General features: G+C 38.7%; 1 protein-coding gene across 1 annotated transcript in view; it reads left to right on the top strand.

Annotated features, from left to right (window-relative positions):
* The first annotated feature begins 12310 nt into the window (after nt 1-12310).
* The window catches only part of LOC107720673 (tricarboxylate transport protein, mitochondrial-like), a 5684-nt gene continuing 4087 nt past the window's right edge, over nt 12311-13907 (top strand). The window contains exons 1-2 of the mRNA XM_016528454.1: nt 12311-12667; nt 13199-13306. Coding sequence (XP_016383940.1) covers nt 12430-12667; nt 13199-13306 — 346 coding nt within the window. The 5' untranslated portion in view covers nt 12311-12429. The remainder of the gene's footprint in view (nt 12668-13198; nt 13307-13907) is intronic.

The raw sequence follows: 13907 nt of genomic DNA, 5'->3' as shown, positions 1-13907 counted from the left end.
TCTCTCTCTCCCTCTCTCTCTCATACACACACACACACACACACACACAGAGGCACAAACACCAGCCCACTCCCCCACACCCTGACTTTGGACACAATGCAGAACTCAATTATGCTCAAAAACACCTGCATTAGGCAAGACGCAAACACACCTATTGCCAGAAGGCCTTGCCGTCTAATTCAAACTACACAGCGTTTGGTTAAAACACCACCAAGACCTCACGGCGACCGATAATAGTGGGGTTTAACCCCAAACAGACGTTCATTATCGTGCTGATGCACTCTAAACATCTACGGCTTCCCATCCAACAGCACTTAGAGGTGGATCCCGCTGCAAATTAACCATTGCAGCAGCAGAAGATTTTCCATTAGTGACCAGAGTGCAGCGGCTACGGGGGACAGTTGTGTATGAGGCTCTGATGTGTTTCTCTCATTCTTTTTCTTTCAGCTTTTGTGTCGAAAACGCAGAGGGCCGTGAATGAGCATAAGTGCAGCGAAGTCTCAAGGCGCTGCTGTTGGAGGCTGGTGAGTCATGGCCACTTACGTTCTGCCTCAACCTCCATTCTCAAACAGTTTCATTGAAATATGCAAAGAGTCTGTTAAGTTACGGCGGTACTTGCTGTAAATGGACGCCTGACTCTTCAAAACCTTCACACACGAAATGTTCCGAGTCATTAATATACGCCGCGGCTCGAGCTGTTGCTCGGGCACGTGATCGCACGTACGCACGCGTGCGCATGCAAAAACCAGGCATAAACACAGCCTGATGACAGTGGCGCCAGTACTTCAGAGGTAAAAAGTGGCTGATAATGACTGTGACTCAGACAACAGCTCTAATGATGCATTCTGCCGAGCCGACCGACCAACACAGCACGGGAAAAAACACTCTCGGATGAAACTTTCTCTAAGGTGCTTCAAAGTGCCTTGAAGCTCTCTGCTGCCTTTGTAGATAGACAGCCCCCATTTATGCCCTTCCTGGATTTCAGTGATTAGCCATAATTGAACAGAATCGTTTAAATCTCGGAGAGGGTCATGTTTCCAGGTTGTTAAAAAAAATGATAAAATAAAAAATTCCTCTTCCCCTCGATCCTTTTCTGTATGCCAAACCTTTATGCATGATGATAATTACCATCTAATTACCATTCAATTATACCCTCTGCTCTCGCCATAAGAGCTGATTGCCAGAGTCTGCCGTTGTGTCTCACAGGATGCGCATTTACGCCGGTTTCTGGCGTCGAAACGATTTTGGCGTCCGTCGATTTTGAATGTACCTTCGCTGTCATGTTGTAATGTATGGCAGCGGATACGCCTTTAATATGTCACGTTCTAGAGGTTTCATTTTAAAGACGGTGTGAAATGATTTTCTTTCGGAATCAATTCAAAATGTTACATTTCACCCGCCGGGGGGAGAATGATCTTTGACAGCACTGGCAGGGGAGGCAGGCGTCAGGCTCTCGGCTCCCAGCATGCACCAGCAGTCATGTTTCCATTAAAGGGCTTTGTGTGCTCTGACAGTACAAGAGGAACGCCATCTATCACGTTATAACGTCTGATTAATGTGGCTTGCTATCTTTATTGAAGTGCATTGATGTAAATGGAAGTATGGAAACGCAAGCTAAAAAGTGCTGATCACGATCGGCACTCCAGAAACACCTGCAGAAGGTTAACAGCGAGTGGAAAAACAACATCAACATTTCATTCATCTGCCGGTTGGGTCGGTGCCGCATTTAAAAAAAGAAAAGGAGGAGGTGAAGAGGGTTGAGGAGCTGATAGAGCCAGAGAGAATGGAGGGAGCGAGTGAAACCGAGAGAATAAAGGTGAAGGTCTGGGTGACTCACTCTCTATAAGTACTTATCCAGCAGCTCTGTAAAGTGGCCGACCACCTTCAGAGTAACAAGCTCATTGCCTGGCTTCTATAGCGCTGAACACTCTCATATATATATATACACATATATATATATATATATATATATTTACGGGTGTTTCTGCATCTGTGGGCACTTTTTATTAAAGGTTATAGATTTCAAATAGATTTCAATGCTTTTCATTTTGTTGTTTGTTTTTTGCCATGCCTTCAGCATATTTTTGGTATCTTAATTGACCCAGACTTACAATCTTAAAATACAAAACCCAGTCATAAAATTATGTGTGTATATAATTTTATATTTATTTATTAAATAAACATAATTTATCATAAATTTTAATGTTTTACATTACCTTTTACATACTTTAAAAATTTTATTTTTTTTAAGTTATTATTTTTTAATTTACTTTTTAGTCAACAGTGTCAGTGAGGAGCTAGTGATGAAATATGAGACATGATGTGTAAAGAAAAAAATCAAAGGAATTACGTCTGAGCTCAGTGTGTTTGGTTAAGCTGTTTTGTTTAAGCAATTTTAATAAATCATGTGAGGATATATTACATTTTAGTTATTAATTAAACATTTAAAATGTAATTTCCATCACACAATGTTATTAAACACAAATTATTTGTGTCTAATAAAATGCTGTGGTGGAAACAAGTTTTTAAATATGTTTTAAATGTGTTTAAAGGCTACACTTTATTTTAAGGTGTACATTGTAATTATATATTTAAGTTCTGAATAATATTAATTAACAATGTGTACTAGGGTTAGGATTAGGGTTTGGTTTAGGGCTAGTTGCATGAGATGTACTGTTGCAAAATGTACTGTTATTATTAAGCGCATGTACAAGGACACTGTAAAATAGCCTTTTTATTAAATATTTTTATTAACATATGTTTAAACATGTAAGATGTGATAAAAAGGACATTGCAGACAACAAGGCCTTTGATTAAGTGCGTATATACTGTTGGAAATTGTCAACAGACAAATTACATGAGAGAGTTAGAAGTGTGTTTTAAGAGAGTCTATTTTCTAAAAGCCCACAGGGACAACACTTGAACACACACTCATAGATATTGCTCCACATGCACTCACACTCACTCTTTGGTATATATTAGGTGCACACTGTGTGTGTGTAAACAGCCCTCTTGTCTCAAGGGCGTAATCCATTTGATGTTTACATCAAGTGCTATTGTGGCATATGGGGTAAAATGTCCCTCAGGGGTGTTTATCCTCAGCTGGGAGTCCAGACTGCTGACTGACTGAGGCAGACGAGGTCTGACACCTGAGCTCCACTGCTGTCACTCTTTACAGCAAATCTGCTTGTGAGCCATTGAGATTCATCAAATATTGAAGGGCCACAGTTTCCGTGCCATGAGAAGAAGGGGTTAGGGAGAGAGAACGAGAGAGCAGATAAACAAAAAGAGGTTGCTCATACGGAAACGGGAGGTCAGTGAGATGGCGGGGACGGTTAATGACGGACAAGCAGCCCAAGTGGGGTAAGTGAGCTCTCCACGAGTACAACATTTAACTGCTGATGTTTTGCTAGCGTCAGGGTGAGTTAAAAGGTCTCGGCTGGGGAAACTCAAGCCTCTGAGTGTAACTTGTAGGCGGATGGATTAATTGATAACCTCCCGTTGAGGGGTAAACAGCAGTAATTGAGACTGACTGTCAAGGCACTGTCCAAGGAAAAGCCCAGCCATGTGTTAGGGATTTTATTAAAATGTAGAAACAAATAAACAAAAACAATATAAACATGTATTTTTACTCTTCACTCTTTCTTTTAAAAATACAGAATGTTTTCGACTGACCAAAGCGACAAGGAAGAAAACTCTCTACTGGACCAACGGGAACAGGTCAGAGGTGTTCTTTATTTTTAATGGACCAATCAGTAGGCCTACACAGATTAATAATTATGTCACTAAGCGATTTTTTTTTTAGCACAGTTAACCTCAATATTATATTACTGCTGTTTCAATGATTGTCATTCTACGGTTTGAGTTAAGAGGAAAACCGTGCCTATATAGAGATTTGACATTTGCCTTGTCCAAATACCCACACTTGCGGTCTTTGCACTTGACCACTTGAACACTTATATGATGTAATTCCTGTATTTGGCCCAAGTGTTCAAGTGAGGATGAAGACCACAAGTGTGTGTCGCAACCCGTGCGGAGCCGAACCGTGCCGTGCCGTACTGAGCCGTGCGGAGCCGAGTCGTACCACGCAGTGGAAAAGCGCCACAACACGGAAGTGACTAAAACTGCAATTCATCGACTGGCCACTAGAGGCTGGCTCCAAAAGGCCCAACTTTACAGCAGAAAAAAACATGTTTACAGCCTGGTACATAAAGTGGTTTTGGTCTATATAGCTAATTTTGCCCTTCATGACAACTGTGAGGGGGGTGAATTTTTTTATAACTCATCCGTTTAAATTATATTAAGCCTTAAAGTTCTGCATAATTAAGGGCGTGGCCACTTGAGTGACAGGTGGATTGCCGCTGCTGTCAGCACCGTCGAGCTAGGTGGGCGTGGCTTCAGCAACCAGCTCCCGCCTCTTTGCCCATTTTCGATTATCCAGGGGTGACGTGTGGTGACACGATGCCAAGATGGCGACGACCGGCTCTGCCCACTTTGAGCTTCAAAAACGCTCTTCAGAAACCTACGGGTGACGTCACGGACACTACGTCCATGTTTTTATACAGTCTATGGATTGCGTAAAAAAAATAGAGCAAAACGCGAAACGCCGCATAGAGACAAGGGTAAACATCGCAGGGTCTTGAGACATTTTAAAAATTTTACTTTATTTATTTAAACTTTCTGTGATTAAAAATGTCTGAAAAAGCAAGGAGACGCAGCGCTCATGTTTACATATAAAAACACTTAAAAAGCAGCGGAAGTGAACGCAAAAACATGCTCTGTGTGAACTGTACCTTAACCCTGTTACTCATTCTCTTCTATTTCATTATGGGCTGCTTAACAGGCCGTTTCATGCGAGGAAGGGAGCTGTTGTGTTACACAGGAGAAATCTGAATCCGACCAGACCCCAAACATTGCTCAGGCCTTGACAGCGACTCCAGTACACACACAGAGTATGTCTAAGCCTGTTACTGTTAGCCAGCTGATAAATGCTTACACTGATAATATGGATAAGGTACATTAAAAATGCTGAACAGTTTGTCCTTGTGCAAATGTTCAGCACTGAAATGCTAATGCTGTTTACTCAGGTGGATGATGGGAAACAATGGCCAGCACACAGGCCTAAATTTACTCATGTCTTGGCTATTCTGAGCTGTTTGTTCTGTGGTAAAAAATAAAACATTGTAGAAATAACATGTATACATCGAGTGAAATACGTCTGATAGTGCTCACAGATCTTGTTGGCATAGGTGGAGTAGACTATGTGAAGTAATTAATTTATAATGAGTGTGTGCTTCAATAGCTATAGGAGTCGCCCTTGAACTCTGTTGGTACTGCTTGAAATCTCTCCCGATTGAAGACCAAAACATACCTCAGGTACAGTGAGAAACTCATGTTTGTCCTTAATGTGCAACTATATCAAATATAGGGCATGCTGTAATAGATTAATGCTCTGGTTTGTCTGCCCTTTTTGCACTAGATAGACTCTGGGGTTGGATTTCATTGATCTGGCATGCATTCAGTATCTTGTTGCAACCATTTCAGCTGGTTGTAAATTATGTAGCTGATTTAGCTTTGCAAAATATAATGTGTCATTGCCGTATGTGTGCACTAGATGGAGGAGTTCAGTAAATGTTTTGTTTCAGTTGCAGGCGGAAAGTGAGGATCTAACACTGCCCCCCAGTGGTGAGCGTTTGCACTACCAGCGAGACCCCAGGCCTCATTTTGGAGTAGCCCACTCCTCTCGCTCTGTGTCTTTCCCCCTGTGGGACAGTGATAGGCCGAGGGAGATGAAGATGGGAGAGGAGGAAGAGGAGGAGGAGACCGTGGAATCTGTCAGCTGTTGTCCTCACTGCCACCTTGGGCTGCCACGTGATACACTACGCTGGCATGAGGTAAGTAGACATGCCACACAAGTTACGTTCAGAATGCAATACTAGTATACTACATTATATTGCAGAAATAAAGTAATTTATATTTTTACTGCTCACTGAATACTGCACGTTATAAATAGTTTACTGTCTATATATTTATATTACACACACATTGTATATTGCTTTTTTCCAGTAAATACAATAATTAATCCTTAATTATATAAATGTAATAATATATAATAATTAGGTTCATTTTTCATGTATTGTAAAAAAAAATCATAACACAATCATAATCATAAATGTAGGCTAATTATAGCATAAAATAAATAAATGCTTAGATTATTATATTGTTATAATAATGTAAGAAATAATTAATTTAATAAAATACACATTTTTATGTGCATGTTGGTTATAGGAGTGAGGGATATACCAATAGGCACGATTAACCACTAGAAATGTGTCAACCGGTAGAGATTTTGGACTAACATCTTTATCGGTTACACGGTCACGTGACGTTGCTGTGCTATGTGTTCACGAAAATCATTTGTACGCGTTTTTAAAGTCCCCATGAAATCAAAATTAAAGTTTTTTAGGTGTTAGTATCAATATGTTAGTCTTAAGGTTATCTATAAGGCAGTGTGCTCCAAAACAGTGTCAAAATTCGCATTTAGAAGATATAAGCATTCAAAGCTTGCAGTTCGTCACTTCCGCCAAAACGGCTCAACGATTTTTTTTGACGTCACATCGTACTTCAGCTTCTCAAACTTTCTGTCCAATCAAATGCTCTCTAGAATCCGAAGCGCCCGCCCCCTACTCTAATAAATAGACGCTGAAGAACAACTTTTTGACACGACCTGCAAATTACCACAATAGATAAATAACTAGGCGTAGGTAAGTGGGAAGGTCCAAACTCCACCTCTGAGTCACAGTTATCAGAAGCCTGCATGTTGCCAGATGTTGAGGGGGTCCATTTGCGGTACAGATTTAATGCCGTCATGGACCGCATCACCAAAAATATGGAGTATTTTTATACATTTGATTACTTGATACAATGTAGCATTTATGATGTATATCATTGCCGTGAAATAAAATTACTCATATTGTGATATAAGATTTTAGTCATATTGCTGACCCAGTTGGTTATTAGAGACAACATAAAAATAGTATGAAAAAAAATTGATTTACTTAAGAATGGTACATTTTTCTGAATTTGCTTTCACTGTTGTTTGATTTCTGTCTTTTTTTTGTACAGGCAAAGTGTCTGTTGAGGGGCGGGGCTGCTTGATATGTCCCGCCCTGTCTTCCTGTTTCAGTTAAAATGACGTCAACGCATAGAGTAACGCTGCGTGTTTCTAAGCATTTCAGGGGACCTTTAAGCATTGCTGTTTAAAAACAAGTGATTGTACTCCATTGAAACACAACCAGCAGCGAAAGAGAACTAATTTTGCTATGCATGCTGTCTGAGAGGCGCGAGCACGTGAAGTTATTTTTGCCGCTTTACACTCTTAAAAATAAAGATGCTTCAAAAGGTTCTTCAAGCGATAGAAGAACCATTTTTGGTTCCACAAAGAACCATTCAGTCAAAGGTTCTTTAAAGAACCATCTCTTTCTTACCTTTTTATAATCTGAAGAACCTTCTTTCGCCACAAAGAACCTTTTGTGAAACAGAAAGGTTCTTCAGATGTTAAAGGTTCTTTATGGAACCATTTAGACAAAAAGGTTCTTCAATGGCATCGTGAAGCACCTTTATTTTTAAGAGTGTATATGCCTTGAAAGTTAAATACACACACTTGTATGTGTCAAAATGCCCTTCTTTGCAAGTATCCTTGTAAACTTTAGTAATATTTAGGTCTTACATGAAAGCAAACAGCTGAGAAAGAAAACACATTTGTAACAGTATTGGATCCGAGCAGCTCTTAAAGTGACAGCAGTCTAATATTCCTGCTGTCGGTCATTCACGTTAATCAAACAACAAAAGAAAGAATATCTATCACTGCTGTTGACTAAATCACTTTTGTAACTTTAATAAGAAGAAATATATATTTCATTTACAGTGAAAAATATGGAGTATTTTTATACATTTGATTACTTGATACAATGTAGCATTTATGATGTATATCATTGCCGTGAAATAAAATTACTCATATTGTGATATAAGATTTTAGTCATATTGCTGACCCAGTTGGTTATTAGAGACAACATAAAAATAGTATGAAAAAAAATTGATTTACTTAAGAATGGTACATTTTTCTGAATTTGCTTTCACTGTTGTTTGATTTCTGTCTTTTTTTTGTACAGGCAAAGTGTCTGTTGTTTGATGGACAGAGAAACAGTTTGTCTTAAAAAAACTGAGCAACTGTCGCCCCGTCTGTTGATGGCTACCTAAAATAAGCTATGAAATTGATGATATTTTTGTTCAGTCTTATTTTACCTGTTCAAGTTTTAATATATTTGTTCAGTAATATATTGTAAACAATTTAAGGACTGGCCTGTTTGAAATAATATAATTGCCTTTCAATAATACAGTATTACTGTTCTTTGAGGTCAAGAACAGCACTCAACTGTTTCACTGTTTCCAAGCGAAATCCAATTATTTATTTCAGCATTACATTACATGCTTTTTCATTTGTCAGCAGTGAGGAAATTGAACCTTTCAAGAGTCATGGATTTCTTGTATTTACTATTCACTGTGGTGCTTATTTTAGTCATACTATTATATGCTTGAAATGATGCTAATGCATTATGTGCAATGTTGTCAAATAGCATTTAACTAAGGATGAATAAGGAATGTCAAAAATGTACTGAATTGCCCAAAGTTTGCTAGCAATATGAAAAACATCATTGTTAAAACTTTGTACACGTGTACATTGAAATTGTTTCAAATAAAAATGTATACCGCCTGGTGTTTAGCTATATTGATGTGCTATAGACACATTTTTTAAACCTTTGTGTTTGATTACAGGCAAGCATGGAGGAATGAGCAGAGGCTGAGAGGCTCATTTCTCAAGCACAATCTTCACGTTTCAGGTGTTATCTGAGGCAGCCAAAACCTGGGTGACTCAAAGTTGCCTCATGCTGCGAGTTCACACATGGAGTGAATAGTCAACAAGGTTGAGTCTAGCAACATCCTAAAGCCAGAAGTGTCCATACACCATTGGCTTATGAGGCAAGACAGAATGCCAAAATGATTTTCACTGGTTTTCTAAATCAGAATAGGACACAGCTCCATTTACCATAAAAATAGACATGCAGTGTATTATGTTATTAATATGAGTATTTTGATTGGCCATATGTACATTTCTATATATATACACTACTGTGCAAAAGTCTTATGCTATTAGTATTTTCACAAAAAAAAAGGTTTTAAGTCAGTTAACGCTATCTTTTGCTCCAGTGTGTCAGTAGGAAATTTCAGTTCAAATTTCCAAACATTCCTTTAGCCATTAATTGTAATAACCCAATGAGATTTTTATTTGCACAAGGAGTCTGACAACAGAGATCTGATCTGATCATCATCCAGTCTGTCTGGAATGACATGAAGAAACAGAACAAACGGAGACAGACTAAATCCAGAAGAACTGTGGCGACGTCTCCAAGATGCTTCAAGAAACCTACCTGCAAAGCTACCTGAAAAACTATGGTCCCACCAAATGTTGATTTGATTTCCTAAACCTATTTAGGACATTATTTTTGACAGCATCCTCACTTTACAGCAGTTTTACACAAGTGCCTAAAACTTTTCACAGTACTGTAGCTTTGCAGGTAGGTTTCCTGAAGCATCTTGGAGACGTTGCCACAGTTCTTCTGGATTTAGTCTGTCTCAGTTTCTTCATGTAATCCCAGATGGATTCGATAATGGGTGAGATCAGATCTCTGTGTGGAGCATTGGCTGTTGTCAGACTCCTTGTGCATACAAATGTCTCAGTGGATGATTACAATTAATGGCAAAAGGAATGTTTGGAAATAACTATAATTGGCTTAAAACCATTTTTTTTTGGTTGTTGTTGTTGGTGAAAATACTAAAGGCCTAAGACTATTGCACAGTAAGTGTATACAAATGTATACAGACATCTCTTTGCATGGTATCAGCAATAAGTGCATGTACCAATATTGCAATATGATTTGTGCAAAGAATAGTCAACTTAAAGGGTTAGTTCACCCAAAAATGAAAATTCAGACATTAATTACTCACCCTCATGTCGTTCCAAACCCATAAGACCTTTGTTCATCTTTGGAACACAAATTAAGATATTTTTTATAAAATCTGATAAAAACATGCGTGCGCTGTCTATTGAACGTAAACAACGCTGATTACGTTGATTACGTTCTGGGGTACTCTCCAAAATGGTAGAAGACGGTAACTCGGGGAGAAGAATTGTTAAATAAATTATGTTATTATTGTTTTCTTTGCGCACAAAAAGTATTCTCGTAGCTTCGTAAATGACGGTTGAACCACTGATGTCACATGGACTATTTTACCAATGTCCTTGCTATGTTTCTGGGTCTGGGAACATTGCAGCTGCATTGCTGTCTACGGCGGGTCAGAGAGCTCTCAGATTTTATCAAAAATATCTTAATTTGTGTTCCAAAGATAAATGAAGGTCTTACGGGTTTGGAACGACATGAGGATGAGTAATTAATGACAGAATGTTCATTTTTGGGTGAACTTACCCTTTAAATCGATGCAAAATCGATATTGGGATGTGCAAGATAGATGACCAGGAAAAGGTCAAACAGCTAGGCCTAGATGAAGTTCTCAACAAGTTTGATTAAATGACTAATACTGAGCTCAAATGATCCAGTACTACAGCAAGGGTGCAACAGTAAAGTCTCACTCAAATGTGCATTATGGGGACATATGTTAAATTATCCATTCTGAGGACACCACTGTCTAAATAGATAAGGTTATCACTTGGAGTAGGATGAAAAGGATTTCAAAATCCAGGAAAATGCATGGAATTGTGGATGAAACCTTTGAAGATAACTGAAATTGTTCAGTGGGTTTGCGTACATGTGCTTTTTACAACAGGGCTTTGACTGATTACCCTCATGCAAACACTTTGAAGAAAGTCACCTTTAAAATAGAAACTTTAAATTGCTTGACTGGACAAATACAATTCAAGCCACCTATTCAGTTCCCCTTTCCTTCTTCCTGGTGATTTAAAGTTCCTTTCAGTTGCTAAAATATACCAGTGGAAAAATGTCCTTTCACTTAGAGTGTGGTGCAATCATTGTCATGCTGCAGTGCTCTTATCTCCAGCCCTGGTTCAGCTCTCAATAGGAATGTGTGGCCAAGAGGTGGGGTGCAAACTGGGAAACTGTTGGCAGCATTTGAGGGACACATCTGTGCTTCATCACTGGAGCCATATTCAGATTCCCCAGGCTTTACAAACTCCAAAGTATTCTTGGACTCCTGCATGGAGCAGCACAGATAACTTAGTACCTTTTAAAACAGTGTCTATATTTGAGACACTAAACTGTGAGTTAGTTTTGCATGTGTGTGTAAATAAACCTGAAAAAAGCTGCAATTCACACCAGGTTCACCCAGCTGTTACCCAACAAACACCCGCATTCACACAAAACTAAGACCACACTCATGTAGCCTAATACAAGAACCACATATGTATACATAGCCTATTAGTGGGTGTAACGGTATAACAGGATCTGAAATGGTTACAAATGTATTTCATGTAGCCTATTTAACAAATGGTCGGTATAAAGAGAGGTTCTCTAATTTTCAGAAAATGTTGATATTCAAGCTTTCAATTCAATCTTCGTTTCATGATTGTGCAATTTTCTAGCTAACTAGCTAGCTAGCTAAATAAATAAATATTTAAACTACCAGCATTAAGAACACAAATTACAAATTCACGTAACATTTTTTTAATCCAAGGTTGCAATTTTAGCTTAAATAAGGTAGGAATAGCTATAGTTTGAGATCAAATGTTCGTTTGTAGGATAAACGACATAAATTAACAAACAAAATTTTGTATTTATTTATTTTAAAATAATAATAATTTGGATAACAGGTTGAATGGCCGAGCTTGACGAAAATCTTAGTAATTAAAAATTTGTAACGCTTTTAAAGTATTTTATACAATGAATTTATATGAATTAAACATATTACGCAATTGTTGTACGATTTTATTTTGAATTTAGAAAATCAAGAACCTAAGACAACAGTTTTTCCAAACATATCTATATTGGATGTCTTTGCTACATTCAACTCAAACCTTCTCTGATCAAACATTTATTATTATATGTTTAACAAAAACCCGTTAGGGTGTGGTAATACAATTGGACCAATTGAATCGGCGAATGTACATTATTAATATTACATAAGATGAGTAACGCAATAAATTAAGCAAATGTTTAAAACAGACCAATGATTGAGCTCGCTACGTGACCTATATATTAATATTCATGAGCTCCTCGCCGCCACGCCTCCGCAGTGGTCTTCCTGTGATTGTGTTGTCTGCGTCCTATTGGGCAGACGCATCTTGCCCGTCGTCACACATTACAAATTTTCACTTTACGCGTAAAATATTATTAAAACATGTCGTCTTTGTATAAGCCGTTTTCTGTTTCGGAAGGGCCGTGCAAAGATGCGATACTGAGACGAGGATGCACGCCGCTACAGCATCCTGCAGCGCTGACCCGGATTCCCTCCGCCGGCGGGGGCTCGACGCGCACTTTTACCCCAATTCCTAACATTTATCCAGGCCAGAGGAATCTAGCGGCCGCAGCAATCGGAGGGAGAAAAATCACCCATCCGTGGAAGGCTATTCTTGCAGGTAAGTGCGCACTGTGTTTGTGTTAGAAGCACACAAGCTCCAATGTTTTGGTGGATCACGCTATACCCTATTATGCGCGAGACCACAACAACAGTCATGCGTGATTACGGATCAAATGTCTCCCATTTATAACCCATCCAGTCTGCCATTACTGTGAAACTCACTGTCAGTTCGTGACCTGCGTGTCTGCGTGTCTTTGTCTTCCAGACATGTATTGACATGTATCTCATGTATTATACAGTGTTGGACACTTAAAACAGTGTGCTAATACAAACATAAACTAATATAAATGTCAGTTTAACTACTTAATCATATTCCAACATTGTTACTTTAACAACAAACACTTCTTTGATTGCATTGTTCAAACATTTGTGTGTTAAACAACCAAGCAGAACAAAAACAAAATGACCTTGTATGAAACTGACTTGTCCTTGATGGAAGTTAAACAGCTGTATCACATAGATTGCCTCTGATGTCAGTGAATGTAATTTAGATGCACTTTATTTACTGATGATATAATTTTTTACCCAGGTGGCATTGCAGGAGGCATTGAGATCTGCATCACATTTCCAACAGAGTATGTGAAGACCCAGCTACAATTAGATGAAAGAGCAAATCCTCCACGGTACCGAGGCATAGGTGAGGACGACGACTGTTATTAAAGCAGTAGCTCACCCCATAATTACAATTTTCCGAAAATGTACTCGCCTTTAGGCTGTCCAGGATGTAGATGAGATCATTTCTTTGTCAGAACAGAATTGTAAAAAATAAAACGACAACTAAGAAGTTTGAAACTTAAAGGGGTCATATGATGCTGCTAAAAAGAACATTATTTTGTGTATTTGGTGTAATGAAATGTGTTTATGCGGTTTAAAGTTAAAAAAACACATTATTTTCCACATACTGTACATTATTGTTTCTCCTCTATGCCCCGCCTTTTTGAAACGCGTCGATTTTTACAAAACTAATCGGTCTGAAAAGCGAGGTGTGCTCTGATTGGCCAACTATCCAGTGCGTTGTGATTGGCCGAATACATCAAGCGTGAGACGGAAATGTTACGCCCCTCACATACTGTTGATGCCGTGTCCCGGCAGACAAAAACATTAAAACCCATTACAAACGAGGCATTTGTTGCATCCAGTGGGGACATAATTACAGATTATAATGACTTATACTGTCTTTTTACGCATTGCGTTGCATTGCGCCGCGTAAACATAAAACCATGTCTGCATTTGTAATC

This window comes from Sinocyclocheilus rhinocerous, unplaced genomic scaffold, assembly GCF_001515625.1.
Source record: "Sinocyclocheilus rhinocerous isolate Xijiao unplaced genomic scaffold, SAMN03320098_v1.1 scaffold603, whole genome shotgun sequence".
In the NCBI taxonomy this organism is placed as follows: domain Eukaryota; kingdom Metazoa; phylum Chordata; class Actinopteri; order Cypriniformes; family Cyprinidae; genus Sinocyclocheilus; species Sinocyclocheilus rhinocerous.
The sequence above is the reverse complement of the archived record's forward strand: the minus strand, read 5'-3'. Positions and strand labels throughout refer to the sequence as shown.